Below are 27,495 nucleotides of genomic sequence, written 5' to 3'. Positions count from 1 at the left end.
CGGGAAATCACGTGACATAAACATACAGGCGTGCTTTATGCCTTTGAGCACTCCCTCTGCTATTTCCCTCCATAATATATTTACGCTGCTTAAGATTTTCCAGTTCTTAGCTTTTTTCTCGGGGCAACCACGTCATTAACCAAATATTGTGCCGTTCACTTTCATTAAATATGCCGGAAGTCACTTCTGAGTGGAAACATTCCAAATATTTGCTTTAAGCACGAAATTAGGTATTTATTCAAATCGATCGTATTGTCTACTTATTGCAGCCAATAGAGTGAAATGAGCCACAAACACATATGAGAAAGGGAACTGCAAGCAAAACGGATGTCACAGCGTTCAGATTTTGTTTCATTAAAAAGTTAATAAACAGGAACTGCGTCCTAATTTATTTTTAAAGGAAATGCTTTACTGGGCTCAGTGGCAAATACTGACCATTCGTCTGTATTGTGGTACTTTGCGCTTTCAAGAAGGTGATACTAAATGCATTAAAAAAATAAAATGACTAGTTGAAAAAGAAGCTGGTACAAATAGAGCCACATACTTGTAAAATATTGCAGTATATACAGAATGGGAGTCTTTGTGCTCATGTATAAAAAACAAAAATGGGTAAGGGTTAGTATAAACGCTACAGGATTAGCTAAAATAATCTAGAAAAGTTGTCTGGGTGATATTTATCACGAAAACCTGTAGAGAAAACAACCAAACAGATCTGCGTTAATTACTGAACACATGAAAGCCCATTCGCAGGAAACAAAGAATTCATAAATGATTTTGTCGATCATTGATTTTAATTACCTGTTTCATAACAGTGATGTATAGAACATGTGAAATTGGATTTTTTTGTTGAATTTCCTCGCAATATAGTGAGGCAGTTAATTAAGAAACTCATATTGCAAATTCCCAAAAACTGTTTGACCACGAGGTCCCTAGGTAGCCTCCATAATCATCTTGAACTTAAGGAAATCATTAAGATTCATTGAAAATATATCTCAGATTGATTAGAATGTCTCAGCAAAAACAAGATACATTTGTAGATGCATGTCTACAAGCACGTTAAGACCATGCATTTTAAAGCTTACTATCTCCAATTGAAGTACATAAACAGAAAGTTTGTAGTCGTACTAGAAATAATTAAAATAATTAGATTTAAAATTTTGGAAATAGCTTATGAAAAAAGAATATTCAAATGACAGTCAGTCTCTCATACAACCACACGCACTTAAACGAATAAAGGGATAACAAAAGGCATTTTTTACCTTAATGCAATGAAAGATGAACGAATATCAAGTTTTAATTTTTGCTTGATTGTTTGTATCGCTCGACGTTTACTCTCATGGATTTCCTATCCATGGATGTGATTTAAGCCATAAAAAAGTAGTTATCCATATATACCAATTGAGAACATCGACTACGTTGTATGTAACATCGACAGTTTCTTTAGGCTTATGCAAATTATTACATATAATGATAAATACACGAGAAATCTTAATAACAACAAGCAAATTAGTTCTGCAGAGAAAATGTTATTTGTCATTTATGTAGACTAATCACAGGATATTTACGATGTACTCACTTTGTTCGAATCACCAAGAAATAATCAGTTAGTATAGTTTATTGTGGTGATCGTTAGTTCTTCTGAATAGAGACTTTTTCAAACAAATTTGCTGTTCAACAGAAAAGTGAAGTCACTGTAGTATTAGTAGGTGCAAATGACGCAAGCTACCAATCTTTCAAAACATTAGCCAAAAAAAAAAAAAAAATTCCCACACTGCCTTTTCGTTCCCTCCATTAATTTCTCTAGTTTTCTTTGTATTCATTCAAACTACCACTTCCACAACATCAAATGGAAGCTTGTTCCAACGATAAATCACCTGCTGGCTGAAGGCAATTTTTCCTCATGTCCCTTAATTTATTATTTTTTTAATTTATGTCCCTTCATATGTGTAGCCGGAACAAGAAGAATGCCGTCAGCAGTGAGCTTGCTCAAATCATTCAAAGGTTTAAAAATCTCAATCAGATCAAGAAACAGGTGCCTAGTCTCCAGACGCTGCAATTTGCTGAACTAAGTAAGACCACCCATTCATTCCCTTCGCCAATAATCGTTGCCCTTCTCACTCGTTCCGATAGGTCTACACCCATCCTAAAATGATGCCTCCGGGCCTGTTTGCAGTACTCAATATGCTGGCTAACCTTTGCCTTGTACAATGGGTCAATCATCTCCTTATCCCTGCTAGCAAAGTTCTTCTGAATCATTCACAAAACCCCATGAGCTGTCCTAGCCGCCTGTCTGCGCTGCTCAGAGAACTTTATATTTTACTGCACAATTACTCCTAGGTCTTTTTCATTTTCCACTACCATCAGTGTAGCATTATACAGGAGGTACGCTAATCTGGCATTACTACTACCTTGCATTTGTCAACGTAAAACATCAATTCCCATTTCTCAGCCATCTGGAAAAAAGTTTTTCTAGATCTTGTTGTTGCAGCTTACCTCGATTACTGTTATTAACCACCTTGCCAAACATTGTATTATCATCAAACTTAATTATTAAGCCTGATATACCATGATTTACATCACTAGTAAATATATAAAACTGCAATGGGCCCAGAACCGAACCCTGGAGGACTCCACTATTAGCATTAGTCTATGAAGAATAGTGCCCATTAATAATTACTTTGTCTTCTTCTAAGTAACTGGAGAAGTATGGCCCTGATGCCCCGTGTATTAAGTCTACCCCGCAACTTAATGCCGATGTTAAATAAGAAAATGTTTGAGGAGGGTACTATGTCCGCACCATTTAGAAAGTCGCTGATAATGAGATTGTAATATGATGAGAAATCATATTATGAAGAGAAATTAATTCTCTCCATGAAGAGAAATTAATTCCCTCACTCACCAGTCCTACAGCGATGGACTAGTGAATGAACAGTTTCTGTGGATGGGTATAAATAATAAACACTTTAAAAAAAAGATCATTTATAAATGTGTGTGTGTTAATATACGGTCTCCTGTAGCTATAGAAATTCTGCACCTAAATTCACACATGAGGAATTCTTGAGAAAAGTGAATGCCAGAAGTTTATCAAAATCTAATAGAGATCTAATGATTATGATAACTGAGAGGAAAGTGAAAGAAAAAGTGTTGAAGTTAAACACATCGGCGCCTGGAGTGGATGGCATCTATTCAGATGTATCAGGGGAGGCAGAAAGGAAGTAAGCGAATCACTTACCCTAATTATGGGAACTTTAAATTCAGGGAAGTTTCCATGGACTGGAGATCATAATGTTACCCCATAGTGAAAGAGGGAATCTAGTGCATGAGATGAGATAGCCATCCTGCTATCTAGATAATAAACTGACAATCCCGATGGTCTCCAGGATAACATCTGGTCAGTTGATGCCACAGAGGTGAAAATTTTCTTTCCTGCAGGTGATAAGTGAACACCTACACTACTAGGGATCCACTTTCACGCTTCCTCTTGATTTATAGGGACTATATTTTATAGCGCTGCTTTACCTTTAGTAAACTAGTAATTAACACAACGTTCAAATTTATGCAGAATCAAGTTCTCAAATATTTCTTAATTGTGTTAGGTAGGATATATATTCGCGTTTATTTGGTTATTGAGAGGGAAATAAAGAAAATGTCCAACAAATTAACTCTGTGTGTAGTCTGGACCTTAGTATAAACAAGGTGGAAACAAAAACTTGGTCTTATTTTTTTTTTATTCAGAAATAAATATATATCTCTTTTTATATATCTCTTTCTGTTGCTTTGTTTTAGTGGACTGGCTCCTTTGCTGCAACCTTTAAAATGCCACCAACTTGTCAGGAACCCTGCGAGTTACACAATTAACAAGCAAATGAAATTTCGCTGTTCTTCAGAGCAAATTCAACAGAGAAACTAAATGCAATTATTAGAATAGGTCGTTCAAAACATGCACTTGGTAATAAGCTTTCTGATTTGCATATGCCCACATTTACTCTCCAAGTAAGAGCGAAATATTAGTATTCCTTTCTGACAACTTTTGACAAGCTGTTCAATACGCAAGACATGGATTCCGGGTCTGTGCCTTATTAAATATTAGAAAAGTGTTAACAATTAAATTACGTCAATTAAATTAAATACTGAAAGTTGAGGTCTAAAATCAAGGCAGTCTACGACGGTAATTAAATTTTCCATCCATTTCGTACGTATTGTGAGTTATCTTTGATTTATACTATAAAGAAGAGAAAATCTATTCCTGTACGGGTAAAATGTGTTCAGTTCTGAGCTGACTGGAAAGAAAGGTTTAAGGAAATTTTATTCAGAAACAAGGAACCGTAAAAATTACAAAACAAATAGTGTAATAAATTGAAATATGTATTTAATTACGGAATAAGGAAAATTATCAAAAATTATCCAACAAATTAACTCTGTGTATAGTCTGGACCTTAGTATAAACAGGGAAGTTTCCATGGACTGATGGGATGTTTTTTTTTTAACATTTGTTGTTTATACATTTAATAGTTTTCTTTAAAAATAATCTTAAATAACCTAACGCTGCTCAATAACCAGCCAGCTTAAAGAAGAGTGACACCACACCATGGCCTAAAGTACCATATCGATCACTGACAATTTTCTTTATTACGTAAGAATTAATAATGAACGTGCTGCATATGCAAATTTAGGGAAAATACGAGTTAATAATACTTTGTACCCGAGGCGAACCAGGAAGTTTTCCTGGTGGGTGAAAAATAATTTATTTTTATGAAATATATCGTTTCAACTAAAGAGAGGATCATTTTTAATAATTCGACCAAAGACGGAAAGATTATTATAAAAAGAGAAAATTGAGAATAAATGCTATTTTGTTTTGCGACTTCAGGTCACTGAAGTCAGCGTACAGAATTCCACCGTTAGCATTTGCTTGCTAAGAAATTTTTTTGTACATCGATTGTTTCAATCACAGTGCGCCATTTCACATTGTACAACTTCATATAGCTTAGCGTGCATTATGTCTCTATACGTGTGTGATGAAGGGCCCAAAACCTGAAAGTGCTCATGGAGAAATCCTTTTTCCTCCCTCCCATCTGATATTACTAACTACAGTTTTAAGAGTAGTAGGTTATTAAGAACTTTTTTCCAGTTTCCTACAGGATTTAAACATAGATCTCTTCGAACCCACTGTACTGTCACGGAATTTAAACTGATAGAATTCACATTGATATATTCCGCATGGTTGCCTATTGCCATAAAGCCAGTCGCTTTTCTATGGGCTGTCGGCATCACACTATAACTAATATCTAAAATGGCTTTTTCACATTTGGGTGTCACATTCGGCATTCTATTTCTGTAAAGCCTTTTGCATGCCAGATATTAAAAGTCCCACTGATGCTCGAGTTGCCAAAGTAATCCCAGACTTGGCCAAAATTCTGCATTAAACTTAGCTCACATGTGCGGCCTGAATTTCACCTTCGCAGCATTTTAAACATGACATCCTGGTTTTGTAGCGCATCGAGTTCCTAATAATTGGCTATCGCTACTCAAACTGTTATATTAGGGCCACCCGTGATTGCTCACATATACCCATATATGTATTATGTCTGTAAATTGCCTGTGTTCTCTGGTCTATTGTCTGTTTTGCTGGGAAAAAACCTCAGTTTCTGAGGTTCCAGGCTTTATCATCTTCTTGCTCCAGTGTAATATTAATTCCACATTTAGATTGGGATGAATTCGGGTTTTGCCACGTTCACGTTGTAGTTAGTTGTTTTCATATATGGCCTGAAGGATTCTTCTTTGTGCGAACAAGTCCCGGGCATAGTGTGAGAACACTTTGTATTTTCCCCTGTATCTAGGATGTGCGATTCTGTTCTCTAACAGAATAGCGTAGTCTGGTGATTAGCAGGCAGAGGAAGTCCTCATGATGTTCGCAATGATACATTAGGTGCTGCCAGGTCTCAGCCTCCTCACAGAAGCAGAGGGGGCTATCCACTAATCCTAAGGTTGAACGGGCCATGACCCGTTAGCAAGAAGATTGTGTTGAGTCCAGGCGAGAGCCAGAGGAGGGGACATAACGTGCATAGTGTTAGAGTCGGGCGCCACCTGTGGTTTCCCAAACTTGCGCCATATACAGGGTGTTTCATTTAAACGTTTCAGAACTTCTAAGAGGGGTGGGGTACATCCTGACAACTCGAAATCATATAGCAATGTGGGGTCGGAAATGCTTTCCTGAAGCGGTGTTGTACACAGAAGCACCATAAAGAAAAGAGACCGTAAGTGAGAAATCGTTTTAATAATACATGAAAAGAAGCAAAAGGTACATGGATTAAAGTAAGTGTTCGAAGTTTCTTCCACGGGCTACAATGCACGCCTCACATCTCCGACGCATGGACATCCGAACATTCTGGAATACTCCAGGCAAATTTCTTCGGCAGCTACTGCGATTCTTGCAACCAGCTCCTCAGCATTGTCAACAGGGGTGTCATAAACTAGCGATTTCATATGACCCCAGAAATAAAAATCAAGACATGATAGGTCGGGTGACCGAGCAGGCCAACGCACGGGACCGCCACGTCCGATCCACTGTTGACCAAATGTGACATCCAGGTAGTTACGAACATCTCCGCTATAATGGGCAGGGGCTCCATCGTGTTGGAACCACATTGTCTGTTGCGTCGATGCAGAAATCTGTTCATCTCTCAAAAGTTGTGGCAATACTTGCTGTAGAAAGATCAAGTAGATAGGTCCGGTTAGACGACACGGTAACAGGTAAGGTCCGATTAGGTGATCTCCCATAATACCGGCCCATACATTGACCGAAAATCGAATCTGTGCTGCACGACGTCGTATTGCATGCGGGTTCTCGACCGCCCAGATATGGTCGTTATGCGTGTTGAAAATTCCTTCCCTTGTGAAGGATGCCTCATCGGAAAACAACACTTCAGCAGGAAAAAGGGGATTTGTAGCACATTTTCCAAGGTACCACTGTGCGAAAGCAATACGAGGTTGAAGAAACTTCGAACACTTACTTTAATCCATGTACCTTTTGCTTCTTTTCATGTATTATTAAAACGATTTCTCACTTACGGTCTCTTTTCTTTATGGTGCTTCTGTGTACAACACCGCTTCAGGAAAGCATTTCCGACCCCACATTGCTATATGATTTCGAGTTGTCAGGATGTACCCTACCCCTCTTAGAAGTTCTGAAACGTTTAACTGAAACACCCTGTATACACTGTGAGGGGGACCTGGAGTACACCCTGTCAATGTATGGGAAGAATTTTTTTTTTAGTAATTTCTCCCTTGATAGTTTGCTCTCATCGACTTTGCCATGCCCGCTGCAGGTAGTGAGTTACTCTTTGTATCTCTATCCTGTGATTGTTAGTTGAATCGGTGGTGTGCCTTATGAAGGTTGTTGGGAGTCTAGCCAAATAGTGGAGCATGGCGGTTCTGATTGCTTCCAGGTCCAGCGGGAGGGGTCCCACAAGAACCTGAAAGGTGTGTGTACTCACCGTACGGCAGGCAAGAGTGATGGCCAGTAGTATGATTCTTTGTATGGAATCCAGGGTTCTTTTGTTGACTGCAGTTGTGACTTTCTGACACGAAACAGGCGAGGCGTAGGTTATGACTGTTATGAAGATTGTTTTATAGTACAATGAAAGGGTGCATTTGTTGAGTCCCCAGTCCTTCCGGGAGATTCTGGCGACTAAGGCCGAGTAGTTTTATATCTTGGTCCTTATATACTTGAAGTGTGGTTGGAAGATTAGTTTGGTATCCATTATCACTCCCAGATACTTAAGTTGCATGTCCAATTTGATGGTAGTATTCCCAATCTTTATCTGTGGCGGTCTTCTTATCTCTAGTTTCCCCTTCAGCAGCACTGATCAGATTTTTGTGGGGGAGAGATTAGAAGAAGTGGGTTTCTGCCCACTCCCGTAAAACAAAAAACGCACCCTGTCATTGTTTTATAAAACAACCTTTCTACTGATCACCATTTAAGCCTCAGCAATATGATTTCCCAAAACAGCAACTGTAGTAAACCGACGCATCCTAGATACAACGCAAAGAACCATCCTACTGACAGTTATACGTGCTTGTAGAACAACCAGTACCCACGCACTGCAGGTCTTGGCCGGGGCTCTCCCCCTTGACTTAGAGATCACGCGCAGGGGAATGAACTACCACATAGAGAAAGGAATACCCTGTATATACCATGGCTATACTGTGGGCGTTAATGCACTACGCAAAAATGAAAAAAATAAGACTGTAAAAACACCTGATGCAAGTTTGGCCTGAACACTGGGCCAACTGAAATAAGGGAAATATCACTAGGAAATTCATTCCGAACATCGACATGATGTACCCCAGTTCCCCAACTTGGGTTCAACCTGACTTACACACCACCTATTTACTGACTAGACACGGGGCCTTTAAAGCCAATCTGACAGCGCTGGGAATTGAGGAGGATCCGAGCTGCGCTTGTGGGGAACTTGAGTGTTGGGAGCACATTATGTACGATTGCACCCATTATGCGGACCTCAGGTGCAGACTGATCACCGCAATACACTACCTCCCCAAGAACCTGGAATCACATCTACTGGACTCAACAGAGGAATATATGGCGCTAAAGGAATATGCCCAAAAACTATTTGCTAGGCATAAAACACTGATAGCCATCAACAGAAGAAACAGATTAAAAAAAAAAGACACAGAGCATGCGTGGAGAGGACTCAAGGAGAACCTCCCTCAGGAACCTACTCACTACTAATAATCTAATACCTAGCGAACGGAACAATAACCCCACGGAGATGCGGATCTGCCCATGATGAACAGAACCGCAGGCAGCCATTGATAACGGACTGATAACGGATCTGACCAGTTTTCTTAGCTAAGGAGGACAAACCTGGATACTAAAACCGATGACAGAGAAGACCGACGAAGATAGAGAAACTCCAAATTGCCGCCTTGACGGAGCCATATTGGCTCAAGACTGTGCACTCTCTTGTGCGGTGCAACCCTTCTTTCTCCTACGGCAAGGGCGGGAGATGACGGCTCGCTGTCTTCTCTCTTCTCTGCCACACCATTCCTTCCCTCTGGTAGGGCATGGGCATGCCTAACTGAATAATTGGGGGTCACCTACCCTATCGACCCTCTTCTTCCTATTTCAACCCCCACAGCCTTCACTGTCCCCTCCCAGCACTTTCTCTTACACAGCCCTACATGTCCAAATTTAAAATACACCAAAAAATTTTCGCCCGACCTTTTAGGCACTTCAGAAACAGGCCTTCAGCGTCAAACCCCATATTAGCGCTTTAATGTAACCGAACAATGTAATGAATTTTAATGTAACTAAAATTAATGTAACTGAACTCTAATGTAACTAAAATCAACCGGGCTCGTTCCAATTTTATTTTAGGTCCTAGCCATTAAAATCCCAGGAAAGTAAGTGGCAGGACCTGCCAGAGTAGAATGGACTCAGTGGTAACACCCGGCCAGCCTCCACGTGGCGAGGTATGGGCAACGTCGGGTCCCATTAGGGGCCTGGCGGCCAATAAGTCGGATAAACAATGGGCACAACATATAACACTACTCATGACCTAAATCTGGACCAGCCACCGCTTCAAGGAACATGTGGCTGTTCCTAAATGCTTCAGATGCTGTCGTTTTGGGCACACCACCCACACATGCACACAGACGGATCCTACCTGTGGGCATTGTTCCCAAAAAGGGCATCATTATAGCAGTTGCCCAAACAAATCATCTGCTCCGACGTGCGCAAACTGCAAAGCAGTAAAACTGGATGCATCCCATTCAATCAGGGACAACAAATGTCCTATTTACATCAAGGCAAAGCGAAACCAACAACTGAAGACCGACTATGGTAGTGAGGCCTAAGCCATTCAATAACAGTGTTATTAAATTTATACAACTTAATGCTCAGCGAGCACGTGCAGTAGCAGCGGAAATAAGAAAAAAGGCAGATGAAGAAAACATTGATATATTACTACTGCAAGAACCATACACCCACTCCAAAAAAGTTACAGGCTATCCTCTCACATATAAAATAATTCAAGCAGATGAAGATACTCCCTGGGCTGCCATAGTCATCCGGAACCCGAACATAATGGTCACCAAAATCTCTTCTCTCTGCACAGGTTGGGCAGTGTGTGCCCATGTAATTGGCCCCTTAGGTGCCTTCTATTTAATATCACTCTATTGTAGATCCAGTCAAAACATCGGCCCAGCTATTGACTACCTAAGAACTGTTACCACTACTCTACCTAACGCTAAAATCATCCTGGGGGCAGATGTTAACTGCCGTTCTCCTGCTTGGCATAGCCTCACAGCTGACCGACCTGGTTGCCATAATGGGCGGCTTTTGGAAGACTTTCTAGCCACCTCACCATTTAATATAATAAACAGGCCCAATAACCTCCCAACATTCTCCAGTACTATGTGGGAGTCTACAATAGACATAACAATTGCTACAAGATCAATCTCAAGTAAGGTGTCGGGGTGGCAGGTAAATGAAGCCTGGACCACCTCCGACCATAGAGCAATTACATATAGCCTCACAAGAAATATAGAATCAACTCCTACTCCGCACTATGATATCAACCGCTATGCCATTAGCAAAGCCAATTGGGAGCTGTTCACCACTTCTCTCCAGTCAACAATCATGGATCACCCTTCTGATATCCTCTCCTTGAATCCCGAGCAGCATCAAAAGCTTGTAACTAACATCATCACCCTCTCCTGCAATCAATCTATGCCCAAGAAAAAACCTCTTCCAAGTGCTGTACCATGGTGGTCTCAGGAACTCGAACGTCTACGCTGGACTGTTCATAACAAGAGCAAAGCTTTTCAGAGAGCTCGCACCAGGAACCAATACACTTCCATGATCAGGCAGCGAAAAAGAACTACATGGGAGCGGCTGGTTACCACCACTGGTAACTCGGACCCTTGGGGAGTGGTGTACCGAGTTACTACCAACAAATTGCCAAGAGGAGAAGTTGTCCATTCCACAATAACACCACAAGGAATCATGACAACGTCATGGGAGCAATGCATGATGAATATCTTGGATACTCTCTTTATCAGCGACACCGATCATCTCACAACACAACAGCAGCAAATTTGTCTAGATAATGACAATTACCACATTGACTCTGTGGAGGAAGAATTTAACACTGAAGAACTGCAGCAAGCCCTTGGCAAAATGAAGGATAAAAAATCCCCAGGACTAGATCGCATTGAACCAGAAATACTAAAAAAGGTCGCCCAGGTAAATCCCCAATTTCTGCTTAACCTGTTCAATAAATGCCTAACCCAGGGATCCTTCCCAGAAAGCTGGAAAATAGCTGAATTAAAGTTAATACTGAAAAATCCATCGAAGCCTCCAGAACAGCCTAACTCATACCGACCCACTGCCCTCTTGTCCACATTGAGCAAACTACTTGAACGCCTCCTCCATACCAGACTCCTAACACACTACACAGAAGCTGGCCTACAATCCAATTCACAGTATGGATTTCGCCCAGGACGCTGCACAGAGGATGCTCCCTACCAAATAACCCAAGCTGCAGCCAACACTAATTACAAGTACTTCCTCCTCATAACCATTGACTTTGCCGGGGCCTTTGACATGCTCTGGTGGCCAAGCATTCTTCGCAGGCTAAGATTGGCACGCATACCAGCCAACTTATACAGGTGTATAGAAAGTTGCCTTTCCAACAGGAAGATCACCGTCTCCTCACCATACCAGAAGCTCACCAAATCTATCTACAGAGGCTGCCCACAGGGTTCGGTCCTCGGCCCGTTCCTCTCGATCATCGTCCTTGATGAGTTACTTGGTCTGGATCTGGGCCCTGTTACTATCCAAGCATTCGCAGATGATATTACCATCTCCATCGCAGCGGACACCAGAGCAGCTCTCGAGGCAGCTGGAAATCAGGCACTAGAGATCTTACAGGACTGGGCAACTCTACACAAGCTCCGGATTTCTCCACAGAAGACACAATCCATACTTCTCAAAGGCACCCTACAAATATCAAGGCCACCTCAGATCAAGGTACAAGGAAAAACCATCAAGCTGGTAACTTCCCTAAAACACCTGGGTATCATCCTGGATTCAAAGCTCTCCTTCTTCCCGCACCTCTCATACCTTCAAGTAAAAATCAGAAATTATGCAGCCTTAATCGTCCGAGTAAGCAGGTGTGACTGGGGTCTGAACCGGAGAACACTGAAACTCCTGTATAACGCTATATTCCTCCCTGTTATTACATACGGATCCGGGATTTGGTACCATAGAGCAATAATTGTTCGCAATAAATACAAACTGGAAACAATTCAGCGAAGTATACTGCTTGCCATTACCAGGGCCTGTTGCACAGTAAGTTCTCCGGCCCTACAGGTTCTTGCAGGTGTCCTCCCCCTTGACTTGGAGGTTATCCGTCGAGGATTGCACTACTGCCTGTCGCGGGGAATTCCAGCTACCATCTTTGGACATACCATCGACACCCGCACTGACTGCAAGCAAGAAAAGAAAACACTAGCTGCCATGCTACTTCAAATCTGGCAGACAAGATGGGAGGAGACGGACAAGGGCCTGATAACTAAGAAATTCATCCCGGATGTCAAACTAGTTTATCCAAAGTCGCCGCCTTGGTTCTCTCCTGGCCTCTACTGTACATATATTATAACTGGACACGGTTCTATAAATCATAAGTTGACTACCTTGGGAATCATCAATAACCCCTACTGTACATGTGGAGAAATTGAAGATTGGGACCATCTACTTTATAACTGCCCAATTTATAACGATCTTCGAGGAACACTGTACACCAGGCTACAACACATACCTCAAGGACAGGAGCACCTGCTAATTTCTGAAGAACAATATTATAAATCATTAACTGAGTACGCACAGAACCTCTTTTCTAGGCGCAGGACTCTACAACCAACCTAAGCCAGGGATAGAAACCTGTAAAGGACTTACTCAAACTTGAAATAAAAAATCTGTACTTCACTGTTTTACCAGCATCGACTTGCTAACCCTGGAACATCCAAAGTAGGATTACCTGCTAACTTTCCATATGGTTTGGTAGGCTCCAGTGGTCTTGACCACTCCACCGCAAAATATAAGTCACACTCAGCACTCTCGCTGAGTGGTTTTTCTACCCTTCTGGAGTTATCCCCTCCCCTTTTCTCCTGGTGGGGCATATGCTCCACTGTCAATTTACGGGATGCCCTTACCTACATCCCCTTACTCTTACTTTCATCCCCCATCTTCTTCCATACACCCTGTATTGCCGCACTCTACCTTATTTTTTATTTATTTTTATTATTTATTTACTTATTTTATTTTATTTTTATTTATTTTATTTTATTTTATTATTATTTTTAATATTTTTTTACTTTTTTATTTATTTTATTATTATTTTTTATTTTTTTAAATTTATTTTTTTATTATATATATATTTTTATTATTATTATTTTCTATTATTATTATTATCATCGGTTTATTATTATTATTATTATTTTTTTTAATTTAATTTAATTTTTTTATTTATTTATTATTTTACTTTATTTTTTTTAATTTTATTTATTTTTTTATTATTATTATTATTATTTTTTATTATTATTATTATTTTTATTATTATTATTATTATTATTATTTTTTATTTTTTTTTTTAATTGGTCTCCGTTCAGAAAGCTCAGGCGACCCTGACGGAGACCTGCCAGAGAATAATGGGCAGCCTGGCTACCTCCTAGTGGTGTGTGCGGGCAACGTGGGGTTCCACCAGGGGCCCTGCGGCCAAATGCCAGGACACACAACAGAACCCAACACAAAACTACACATTCAACACACTACACTTTTTCTGGCATTTACAGTGTTCTGTATTTCTTCACAGTGTACATATGGCGCAGATGTGGGAAACCACAGGTGGCGCCCGACCCTAACACTATGCACACTATGACCTAAATCTCTGGCTTTGACAGGGTACTGTTATCGTTACATAGAACATTCGCGGAGATGGGAGAAACCCCAGGAGCCGCTAGACCCTCAATATACCTCATACCCGTAAAACAAACGGAAGAAATCTTCGAATTCAGGCCACATTCAAGCTGAGAACTGATAACGACTAGGTGTCAACTTCTCCATCGTGGAACCGACAAGGAAACCGACTCTACTAAGAATAAAGGACACGGCTTACAACCGTATGAATGACCTCAACCCTGGACTTATCAAAGGAACACACCGACCTGGACCGTGCAGTTCGCTGCCACCAAGCAATATTGGCGAACAAAATCGAGCACCTGACTCGATTAATTTAAACCCAAACCCGGGCGGAAGGAGAGGCGACACTCTGACCCCCCCTCTCTCCGCCGACCATCCTTTTCCTTCTGGTGAGGCATGGACATGCCTCACTGACCACCTGGGGACATCTACTCTGTCGCTTCCATACTTAACACCTCAGCCTTCTGCCTCCCCTCCCCCACTCTACCTATACACGACGCGAACGCCCTACATACTAAATTTAGTCAAATCAAAATTAATTTTCGCCCAGTTTCGGCCTAATTATCACACGTATTGCCCTACTCCTGCCGTATGAACGCATGGACGCTATGCGCTGTATGCAAACATTCAAAGTAATTACAACTGCATGGATAATATATATACAGTACTTATATATGTATATCTATCTTCATTTTTTTTTTTTCATAGGTTCTAGCCTCCGAAGTCTCAGGAAATTAAGCGGCAAGATCTGCCAGAGCAAGTTAAGCCAAGTGGGTTCCTGGTCTGCCTCCAAGGGGCAAAAGTGGGGCAACGTTGAGCTTCAGCAGGTGTCCAGCGGCTAAATGACCAGATGAACAACAGTACACGACACCACACAAATACAATTCCCACACACTTTTAAATCTCTGGCTTTTCCAGTCAACTGGTTCATCCACAATGTAAAGTACGCGGAGGTGGGGGAAACCCCTGGTGCTGTTTGACCCTGAACACACTTTCACTTTCCCGTAAGGTTTTCAAGGCTGGGTTTGCTATATTTTCAAGTTGGGCTCTAGAGTTGGCGGCAACTGTAATAATTAAGTCATCAGAAGAGGCCTGGGAGCGGGCCTCGCCCGAGTCCATGGCTAGAAACTCATCCAGGACAAAGTTCAACAGGAGTGGCGCCAGGACAGAACCCTGGGGGCAGCCCCTGCAGATCGATCTGGTCAGACTCCTATAGGGCGCATTGACTTCAATTTTCCGTCCGGAGGGATATGACCTGATGATATTGTATAAGTTCTGCGGTACAGCTGTGTGTGTCTCAGTCTTGCAAGGACACTGGGCCACCAAATAGTGTCAAAGGTCCCCACAAAGTCTATTGATATGACCAAGAAATATTTCTTCTCAGTCATGTTCGCTGCATCTAGGAAGTTTTTCAGAGCATCTATTGTAGATTCCAGCTTTGAAGCCGTATTGGTTTTGTTTTGAGAGTCCTGCCCTGTGATGGCGGGTTTGAATTCGTCGGTGAAGCATTCATTCCAATAGCTTGTTGGCGCGGTCAGCAGGTCGGTATGAGTCGGGGTTTTTCAGATGGTTTCGTCCTATTTTTTAAGATTAGTTTTAAGTTTGCTATCTTCCACTCGATCTGCACGGTAGCACAGTGGTATCTCCACCGTAATCCCCGTACCGCGTGGAAAAGGCCCGGGTTCGAATCCCGTCGATGACGCGAGAAACTTTAATTACAAACTGAATATATAAAATATTTACAAACTGAAGAAAAATTCGTTTGAGGAAATTTATGTTTTTTTTTTATTTATTAATAACTGTTTTTTCTATTAATATTTTATTTTGAATTTGCGAGAAAACTTTTGTTGCTGAATTGTTTTATTATACATAGCCCTGACAACGCATTCGTTTTTTTTAACATTTTTTGTTGTTTATACGTTTTGTTTCGTTTGCGATTAACAATTTTATTTTATTTATTTATACTATTATTACGTAGGGGTCATAATCTCTGGATAAAACTTCACTGGAGGAATATTAATTAATACACGGCATGGAGCAATGTGCATATACGCACAACTTATGCTGGGAAATAATCCTTTATCTCGCCAAGGATTCAGAATTTATCAGAGTGACCCCTAAATACTGAAAGCTTGCCAACCACTTTCATATCATACATTATGACAAAATTTTTAATTTAATTAACGAATATAAAGTTTTGATTGCATTATCTTTTGAAGATTCGCTTTTATAAAGAAACCCTTAATTTTGTACTAATGGAAACCTTGTGTAATTTAAGTATTTCTCAAAAATTTAAATTCCACGAGATAATTTAAATTGCAAAAGGTCAAAGACAGAGGTCAATGAGTCTTATTAAAAATAAATTTAGAGAGCAGCTTTGCACACTTACAGACAAACCTATGTATCTATAACACTATGACCATTTGGTCTAATCCATACCATGACATCACGTCTTCCTCCTACCACCTTCAGTTTTAGGATAGAAGTACACTCGTTTCAGTTATCCATTTTTAAATTCAAGTGATCCCTAAATACGGTAAATTATGATATTCTTATCAAACGCCTAGTTGTAAATGTCTGTAATCTATGTGCATATATCGGAATATAAATAAAACTCATACACAATAAAGATGGTCTAAGATAGGACTGTGTTGGCCGAAAAAATGGACATGGTCTTATATCAGAGCCCAATATCTGTGACATGTTTATGGCGGATCCCCTTCATCTCATAACTAAGATCGATCCAGCGGTAATTATGCATTACAAAAGGCCTGGCCTTATCGGACTGTTTCCTAGATAATCAGATGATCCAAGAAGTGGATGCAGACCTGTGCATATTTACAACCAACACAGCTTAAAGACGCCCTGTGCTTATTAAATCAAGCTCCCCTGCTGGAGCGTCAATATATCGCTATAATCAAATCGATGAACTAAATATTAAGTAAAATGGACATGCAGTAATTTTGCCTCTTCCTATTATCTGACTACACAATTTTCTTATCTAAGTTATTCATTTTTTGTCTAAAACTGTATATAATTTGTACAGTTAAACATATGAAAATAAAAGTGACTTCTGAAATAAAAATTTGAAATGAAAATATAATTTTCCTCAAAATTAAGAAATGTATGAGGCTATATTTTCGAAAGAATTTCCCTAAAATTTAGGCTTCGTGACATTGTGACATCACTAATCTGATTGATTTTTTAGGCAGCAGTTTCTTAAGTGTGTGACATTAGATAAAATAATATTCGTTCAACATTTATCATCACTGCAGTTGCAGGAGTTTATCTTCAAGAAAGATTCTACCTGGAACCCCAGCTTCCCTTATATATTATGTATTCCTTGGGGGAAAGGGACTAACGCAAATGGATAAAGAGAATGAATCGTTCTTTCTTCGTCTGTTGATTTGCTTAAGAAATCACAGAGACGAAAGCCTTGTGATCATCAGTACTTATTCAGGGAAATCTAATATTCCATTTCCAGTCATCAAATATTCAGAGTTATACTGGAGTGAATTATTCTGTGAAAGCTGAAGGACGACCGGAATAACAAGTAACGAAGAAAATGAGCCATCAAATATTATTAAGTAATTTTGACACCTTTATCATCTACATTAAAGTTATATTTACGACAAATAGTTCGTCTGAAGATTTCAGGACACAAATGACGCATCCACTTCATTTGTAGTGCTGAACGGAGCGAGTGAGGAACATCAGCTCGCGCTAACGAGACACGTCCTACTACAGCAAAACCGTCATTCACCTAGAAGTAGCGAAAGCACCAAAAGCTATTTAAGGGTTCCTGTAAGGAGCAAACAGCCTTAGCACATTTGTTCTGACTTACGGGATAGGCTATGTCAAGTAAAATCGAATATCATGAGTGACATGAACACGACAAACCTGTTACTAGCGGGAGAGTAAGGAAGTTGTATTCTGCTTCCGTAGATCCAGCTTCGTTGTGACCTGTCACTTGCAGTTGATACCACGTTCCCGGGTGTAGGTCTGTGATGATGTACTGGGACTGCAAGCCGGGAACGCTGTTTGAGGCCAAAGTCCACGTCTTTTGTCTTTGCAGTTTGTACCGAATAACAAAGGAAGAGATAGCGCAGCCTCCGTTGTGCCATGAGTCGAGGTGAATTGTAACGAAGGTCTTGTTCACTGAGAGAAACGACTGTTTGTCAGGTGGCACTGGTGCTGAAATGAAACAGAGGAATTAATAGAAGTGAGGATAAGTTAAATAAATGAAACTTGGCTTGAAAGGAAAACCGACTAAATGTGTCGTACCCAGTGAGTTCACTCGATACACGGTTGTTACTGTGAGCAATTCGGACTGCCTTTTGCAAACTTAAGTTAATAAATGAAGGTATTGATTTAATTAACAATTCTGAAATTTAATTAGAATTAAAGAAAAAATATAAAAAGGAGCAGTCCAGTGGGCGTAACAAGAAAAGCATCTGTGTACGTACTAAAATATTATTAATCTTCCACGGTCACTTGCAGATACCAGTTTGTTTTTCTTCTTTGTTTTACTTAGAATTAATCTAATATTCCAATTATATTAAGTTCAGATGAATCTAAGAATAAATAACACATTTGTTCTGATCAAACCAATGAGAACAATTTTATCAAAATTGTTCTCTTTAAATTAAAAATTGAAACTTATATTATTATATTCAAATTTCCTAAAAACTAGAATATATTAAATTTTATTTAAAAAGGGAAAAATTCTTAGGAAGAAAACAATATCAGATCCAATGAATACTCTAACTAGGTAGAACTGCATTATTCGGTTGGAAGCAAATTTCCCCTCCTTAGTCCAAGCCATATGCAGTGTTCCCTTTATTATGAGATTTTTACAGGCAGCCATATTATTAACATATTGTGCTTCAAAAAATTGATGGCACAAGAACGCAAAATCGTATATCGTCACGAAACGTCGTTTTCAAGACATGCTATATACCCTACCTTTAGGCGTCTCAGATGAAATTGTAGTCAATGGCTTTAGGGGCCTTTAAAAATAAACCCATAAAATTCCAGTAATTGAAGAGATTACAATTCAGATCTTATCACCTGGGAAGAAGAGATTCTACCAACTCTGCTATGCAGAAGGGCTAATTAGTGGTAGATATTCGAGAAGTTGACAGCCTCCCTAGTCAAGTGATCAGAAGTAGGAGTTCAGTAGCACACGCTCTCTGAGTATACCGGGTTCAAGCCCCTGACTGCTAACTATGGTCGATCTGCCAACCCACACTGGCCCAGCGTGGCAGATTATGGTCCATTTCCCTCAACACGAATCGTTGAGGAGGCTTCCATCCTGCAGGGGATTGATAATGACTGCAGTTTTCCTTTTTACCTTTTATTCGAGAAGTTGACACTGCTTGTTCATATTAAGGTTTTTCAAATTGGTTGGTGGAATGCAGTGCGCCCCATCATAGAAAAATTATGGATGGGATTTCCAATCGGTAAGAGAAGTTAGAAGAGATAGTTTTAAAATCTACTATGAAACCTGAGTTTCAGGGAGCTCTCGTCAAAAGACGAGAGTTGTAAACCATGCAACTTTCATACAAAAACAGGACTACTGGTCCATAAGGACTCAGATTCTTCCCATAGTTGTTGAAATTACTGGGGTGCAAAACTCTACTCGGAATAGCTAGTTTCATCTTGTTGCACGTGTGCTGAGTTTGACATCCATGAAAAAGAAAGTTGCAGAAGCGATAATCGTCTTGGAATTGCTAGCCAAAAGAAAACTTGTTCACACATACAGTACACGAAAACTTTTATTTCCTTACAGTTTGAGTGATAGCAGATATCATTGTGGCAAAAGGGTTACGATAGCTGTCTTTACACACCACATGGAGAGGGCCTTGGTTCATATGGTATCCAGCGGAGGAGACGGCCCTTTTGTAACAGTTTTTAACGCTGTATTCGACTTTCTCAGTGATACGGTTTTTCCTACAAAAAAACTTGTGGTTTTCAAATTGGAAACTCACCACAAAACGTACTCAATTTACATTCGCGGTACACTGACGACTCTCGGTCGTAGTAGTCTTGTTCCAAACTAAAACAGCAGGAAAACTGATGTGATATCACGGTGTTTTATTTACAAAAAATCGTCTAATAATATCATAGACTGAGTTGGATTGATATCGGCTAACAAGCTGATTCGGAAAGCAAACAGTTTAATGACCAGATTTGTGTTCTATATTTAACTCGCTTTTTTTATTATCAGAAATTATTGATCCAGCCTTGGAGCCAGAGTATATTTTTTCCGATGAAGGTTAAATTTCGAATAATAGAAATTTACTCTTTAATGTACATAAAAAAGGAATTTTTTCATTATTGTTATTTATCATGGAATTTTGGACGCGAAAGTATACTGTTCTCTCCACGATGATTCAATCGACTTATGTGAGTATTGTAAGCAGCTTTAGATTTCCATATAAGGGACGTGTGCAAAGTAAGAAATCGGAATAAAATAGTGTAAGTAAGCTGATCTCACACAGTGTATTTCCAAGAGCATGAAATATTACCTGGTGAATTCATATTTTATCCTTTGTCTGTTTGAAATTGTAATTAATTGAACAGGAAAAGTTATCGTTTATTAATGTCATGAATTTTCACAAAATGAATTATTTAAAAAACGGGAAATATCGAACGTCATTGTACCTACTGATACATGCGATTTTTTAAGTAATGTAAGGCAACCCGCGTATTTCATCAAAGCCATGGAAAAGTTCTCTTATGCAAGGCGGATATACAGCTTTCTTTTCAGTCGACACGTAGGATAATTTAGGGCCATTACAGACAACTTATTTTCTTGAAATTGCATAAACATGAGGATATTTAAAAATCTAAAATCAGCCAATCAGTTCTAGTTTTTCGCTTTTTATCTCGCACGATATTTACATATTTAAATAAACTTTGTACAAAATGCACTTCCATGTTTTTTTAACTCTTTCATATTTATTATCGGAAAGTGCTGTTAGGATAGTTATGGGCCCAGATTTATTCAAGTAATATTTTTTTCTTAAAATCTTTTGTATACCAATGACAGGCATGTCAAAAAAGTTTCTCAGTTAAAAAAAATGACTTTCAAATAATTAAAAATATATTTAAACCCGCAAAAGCGGAATGAGCCTTCACACGTTTTCAAGCAGTCATTTTTAAAAATTGACTCTAAATTGATGGATTAAAAGAATATTTAAATTATAATAATTAAAAGTTTAATTAGTAAAGAGGTCTTGTTTTGTTTGAAAAGAAGATAACGGAAAACAGAAGAGTTTTTGTTTTGTTAAGTTTGTGGTGAATATCTGATGATAAGTGGCATATAGCGCGGTCGGTTTTTGTATAAATATAATGGTGTGGCACTTTCCATGTAGTACTTATCGAAGAATAATGAATAAACCATCTGAAGGGGAATCGTTGGAACTGAATAAGATCAGGAAATAATATGGGGAGAAAGGAAGAAATGTTGGACAGAATTTGTTTTTTGAAATGCAAACATACAAGAGAAATGTCACTTGAAATGCAAAACCGTTAAGAAGTAACAGGTTGTAGCGCTATCAAATACTAAAGATGATCCATGTACAGATTTTTTGATTTTGAATGTACATTTGTGGGCAATGAATCAGAAGCAATTTATTTCCACATAATCGTGGAATGCTTAATGTGATGGATGAATTAAGTTTAAAAGATTTTATCATAGAGTGCATAATCTCACTGACCTGGTACCTAGTGATTTTGATTTGGGCAAACCAAGTAGAAAAAGTATAAGTTTTAGAGATCCTACATTGAAACTGAAGTTTTTCAATTCGCAACACTAAAAATACCACAAAAACTACAAAACTTTAAAAGAATTTTTCAAGAAATGGCTGGCTATTCAGTATTCAAAGATCGGGAAACGGAACGCTGGAATATCAATGATGCCTTAGAAAACTGCATGGGGACTGAGGTGTTCAGCCGTATTTTGGGCTGTGTTGAATTAGATAATCCCAATCCGTAAAAATATGATAAAGACAGCACCACCTGGACTTCTTCCAGAAATAGGATATTATTCTAAAAAATAACGATAATAAGTATGTAAAATTATATAAATAGTTTGCAAAAGATACTCTCAAAAGAACAGGTTTTACCGTTAAATTAAGATATCTGAAGATATTTCTTTATGAAATTAGGCTTTCTGAAATTATTTCATCTGGAGCCCTAAAGAAAGTTACAGATAATAAGATAACAATTACAGTTTAAGTTATTTTTGTTGTTGTTGTAGGGTTTCAGGAGCATCAGCTACTAAAGGCCATATTTCTCTTGTATATTGTCTGTAAATTGCTTGTGTTCTGAGGTCGATTTTCTGTCTGCTGGAAGAAAAACCATGCTATCCTCGCCTGAGACAGACTAATTCAGCCACGTGTGATAAAAGCCTATAAAAATTCCTCACGTTATCGACAGGATTCGAACTCAGGTCTTCTCGCCCGGCGTGGAGGAGGACAGCGATCCTACCAACTGTGCTACCCATGAGGACTACAGTTGAAGATCCGATATAAAGCATCCAAGCGTACATTGGTTCCAAATGTAGTGAAATGATGTATTCCAAGCCTCGTTAGGGGAAACATAACATTCAAGTAGCTCTTTTATCAAAACAGTATTTTCAGAAAATTAACTTATTTCAATTATTGATAAGATTGTATAGAACAGATACTGTATATAGCTATATTTTTGGAGGCCAGTATCAGCGTATGGTGATCGTTTGGACAGAAGTTATTCGGTGTTATATAATCAGCTGATACAAACCTTTGACGGTTTTTTTAGGACTCCGAGACGGGTGGGAAGTTTGTAAAAGAACACCAATCCGCTATTAACCCCAGTGAAATGAATATGAAATTCAACAGATTATTCATGAATACCTTCTAGCATTTGTTTAGACAACTAATAGGTTTCCTGGTCAAAGAGTGAAGGTAGAAACATTGTTCGGAAAAGAATTGTTCACAACAGAAGTGATTGGTTTTCACAATCTCCTAAACATGGATATTTGAGAAAATACTGTTAATCATTAAAATTTCAAAGTGAACACTTCAAATATAGCTGACAGAGAGTGTACCTGAGAAGAAATCGGTAACTATGTTGTAAAACAAGTTATTTCTATACGTAGCTGGAATACTGAAGACATAATATAAAGTATAAATACACTAGGAAATAAACTAGTTGCTCATGGTAACTTATTCGAGGATCTCTTATTTCATCGAAACTGCCTATAGATGCAATGGGCTCTTAATAACAAATGTATTCAAGTATGTTTGTTTGTTATTTGGTTTTTAGGAGCATTAGCAACTAAGGCCACATTGCTCATTGCTCCGGGGATATGCGGTGGTCATTTCCTGACCCTTCCGCATCCTCCGTATTTTGTGGTCACGGGCTCGAACCCTGGTTTAATCAAGAAGCGTGTGCTACGCAATGCTGCTCCTGCCCACCTGGCTACGGAGGCGCCATCGTTCAAGTATGACAAAAAGCGAAAGTTGAATTGGTAGTTAAGCAACAGGCCAATTCAAGTATTACATAAACAAAATCCGTGCACAGAAACGAATAAACATTCAACTATTTCTCTTATTGAGTAATTGTTATTATTGGGTTTAGTGCTCAAGAAATTCAGTGAAAAGTTGGAGTGAAAAATCCTCACCTGGCATGTGAAACTTACAACGTAAAACAGAAGATGACCAATTGTCTTGGATAAATCGTAATGGAGATCACATATTTTATATCCTATATTTAGCCTCTGTGAAACATGCTATCCAAAAACTTGAAGCCTGGAAAGATGCTGACTGTAATATTCCAGATGAACTGAGAGATAAAGAAACTCTTAAACAATTTCCAGTGTGTTTAGCTGCCTTAATGTACTTAAAATTAGCCACGGTGCCTTTAAAATATTGTTCCTTGTGGTGACGAATGTTGCCAATTTTATTTCAGTTATTTACTAGTCAGTCACTATTTTATAACATAATCCGCCAAACATAAGGACGAGAATGGAATTCCCTTGAAGTCACTATTTTTATGACGGACTAGTGTGAAGAACTGCCGTTATTTCTGCTAGCATGTATGTGGCCACGTTGGGGAATTGGTTTATTCCACAAATGGAACGCAAAACTCTCGCAGGCCAGGTACTGCTGCAGCAGTGTAGATGGTCAGCTCGTTTTCTCATATTATGCGTTTATGAATAGCTACGTGATGTGTTCAGAATAAGTTGATTGGTCAAAGCTATGCAACAACCTTGGTAGCATAGTTTGACTGTTTGCATGAGGTTCTTGACCTTTCTCTCCGCGCTACAACTTCCTACAAAAATTGGGTAAACAACTCTCCAAACTATGCAACAGCAATACTAATGAGTTCAATCATGTTCGGTATTCTGGACACATTTCGCGTACTGAATATTTCTATGTTTCGTAATAAATTTGCAACTTAATATCACTACACAGTAATAATACTGCTATAATTTTCTTATCTTCCATATTATTAACTTATCTTGATAAAACTGTTGTCGCAGTAGGGACTCATCATTTTAAGGCACTGTAAGTGCTTCGATTTCATATAATTCTCCAAATTTTCCGTGTGGTGTTATGGATTATACAGTATCTAAAACCTATGTGACATAATGTAATGTATATAAACATCGACATCATGATAACTATATAGTATTTAATTTTTCAAAATGTATGTAAGTTAAATATATGCACATTATTCAGGGTTTATTTATTTCCTTTCATGTGAAATTATCTAAAAGTAAAGTTTCACAAACGTGCATGAAAAATGGCTATTGCGGTCGATAAAGAATATAAAGGCAAATACGAATTTCAAATATTACGTATTAATTCTTCCACATTGTAAGCTTAATGGATTCTTTCTAGCCATAAACCAAATTAAACCAGGATCCTAATGACATTGAGATTGCTCCTAAGATTTAATGACGCAGAATCACACACATATCCAGAATGCATTCCTTCTCATTTCATTAACAAAGATCTATTAAGTTCGTCATCAGTAAAGTTTAGCATTGATTCGGTGCAGAGATTTTGGTAAGAAGGTTTTAAGTATTTCTAATTCGATATTTTTTGTTGTGAATATTAGAATATACATGAAAATAATTTATAATTATTTTTTCACTAAGAAGTAATACATTACTGTATGAAATATAGAAAAATAAGAGAAAACTTCAGAAGAATGTCGCTTCTGTATTTTATGTTGGATGCATCTTATCCTGTTTTTGAATGAGAGAGAGAGAGAGAGAGGCAGGCGCCATCATCACCACCGCTCATCATTAACCCACCCCAGTCCATTTCAGCTGCACAATAGAGATAAATTAATGAACCGCCACTGTTTTAGCTCCCTGGGGTTAAGGAACGCCATCCATTTTATTAGAAGAGAGTGTCGTGCGAGGCCATCCTGTACACGTATATAGGAAATACAGTCTTGTAGGAAATGAAGAAGGGAGGAAAAAATATCATTTTCACGCTGCTGTAATATTTCATAGGCTAACTACACACTTTCTATATAATTGTTTCTGAAGAATGAGAGTTAGTTTTAAATTGCGCAATTCTTTTAATGAGCCTAAGAGTAATGAAGAAATGAGAAGGTAGAAATTAATGTTAAAGAGCATAATTTTTTTTATATCCCACAGAAAAACAAAAAGAAAAAAAGGTTTTTTTATGAGCATTTAGTTTGCTTTGAGTATCCCATGAGGAACTTTTCACGATTCATGAAAATTTTAAATCTCTAAAAATAATGGGATCAACTATTTACTTTTTCTAATACCAAGATTTCCTTTAGGCTTTGAATTTGGGATGAGAAACTGTCAAATTGCAGGAGCCATGCAATATATGATTATTTAAGTTTATTATTCACTATTTATAAGTCCCATTTGGATGCCTGGGCGGATGTATCTTGAAAAGTAGGAAACAAATCGATCTCAAATAAAGAAAATCCCTGTCCTCAATTAAAAGTTCTCAAATTGATATTCAATTAAAGCAGAAAAAAAACAAAATATTCCTTGTTTCCTCATTCACAAACAATCTATCGGTCGTTTTATAATACCCAAAGTAACATCGAATGGTTTATATTAAGGAAAATTAAAATACTAAATATCAATCATATTTGCTAACATATTCTCGCATCTTAACATGTAATATATTTGCCGGTATCCATACACATTTTGCACATATGTAACTTAAATGATATTTCAAAGAATTGGTTGTATATAACATCAAGACACGAGCGAAGTGATACTGTAAGGATGCAGGGCGGCCTTACTTGCAAGTGTAATTTTCCGCGCTCCTCTTGCCTTAAATATTTGATTATTCCGGGTCCAGCAATAACGCTAGTGTTACATACATCACCGCTCTCAGTGTACTCTTTTCTTTATTAACTTAGATGTTCCTATAAAATGTTCCGTACACCCACTCGTCTTCCACGCAAACCGCCCTTCCTGTTACGGAGAACATTAAATATATAAATATAGTTCCATGAAAGTTGCATTAGCCTAGTGCTCTCGGAAATGCACTTTTGATTAATAGTTATAAAAATAGTAAACTCTAGCATATTACACAGCCTCTAAATAGGATATGAATTAATAAAATTGTTCGAGTTAAAAAAGGATGAATAATCTTTTAAGGAGGATCTTATATTTTTAATCTGTGAAGTAGTCATTAGCAAGATTTAAGGACATTTTATTCAGAAAACTCATTTTCCCTTATAACATTAATAAACAACCCAAATACTGTGTACAAGGGATTTAAATGCAGTCAGCCTTTAATAATACTTTCTGTATGCGCTTGATGGTGACAGAATGGAAATTTTATTGCTTTATTATAGTTAAGTATATATTGTAAAATTGTTTGTGTTATTCATTGCAAGGTTTATTTATTTATTTTTTTTTGCTGAATAAGGACTACAGACCACTACGACATGTGACCCTCGGGCTGTTTATTTCTAATTACTTAAAGCAATTTAACATTTTCATCTAAATGGGTTGGATTATTAGGCGATGAAGAAACTGTGATAACTTACGTCGCAGACATATGGTAATATAAACGCAACTGAATATGATTTATAATATCTCTAGGCATATTTTGCAGTGATATTTTAAGTGGCAGTAATCCTTCGATAGAAATGTCTCTTGAAGCCATATTTCTATTATTAAAATTGTGTCATTAACATAATTATTAATTAATGATTATTAATTTATTAATTGATGATTAATTATTATTGCTCATTTTTCTCCCTGAATGGCAGTTCCACCTCGCCACGGGTATTGCTACCACGTACACAGGGTGGTTTGTTTTCTGGTGTTACTGTTGATCGAGGAACTTTCTGATTATCCTACAGGCGTTCAGGATTGCCACTTTATGGAGTTTCTTGTAGGTGTTCGCTGGGATACCTATTGCTGCTGGGCTGCTATGTAGGATCTTTGGCACCATACCGGGGATTGACACGATGATCGTTACTTACTA

The 27,495-nt window shown here is 38.4% G+C and overlaps 1 protein-coding gene across 1 annotated transcript in view; it reads right to left on the bottom strand.

Moving 5' to 3' along the window:
* LOC150084459 (cell adhesion molecule Dscam1-like) overlaps positions 1–27,495 on the bottom strand; it is a 643,445-nt gene that overhangs the window by 67,559 nt on the left and 548,391 nt on the right. Inside the window, exon 20 of the mRNA XM_090376243.1 lies at positions 17,906–18,199. Within this exon, the coding sequence (XP_090232369.1) occupies positions 17,906–18,199 (294 nt within the window). The remainder of the gene's footprint in view (positions 1–17,905; positions 18,200–27,495) is intronic.

The sequence above is a fragment of the Mastigoproctus giganteus genome, chromosome 6, assembly GCF_048544385.1.
Source record: "Mastigoproctus giganteus isolate SK-2022 chromosome 6, ASM4854438v1, whole genome shotgun sequence".
In the NCBI taxonomy this organism is placed as follows: domain Eukaryota; kingdom Metazoa; phylum Arthropoda; class Arachnida; order Uropygi; family Thelyphonidae; genus Mastigoproctus; species Mastigoproctus giganteus.
Note: the sequence above shows the minus strand (reverse complement) of the source record. Positions and strands in the feature narration are given on the sequence as shown.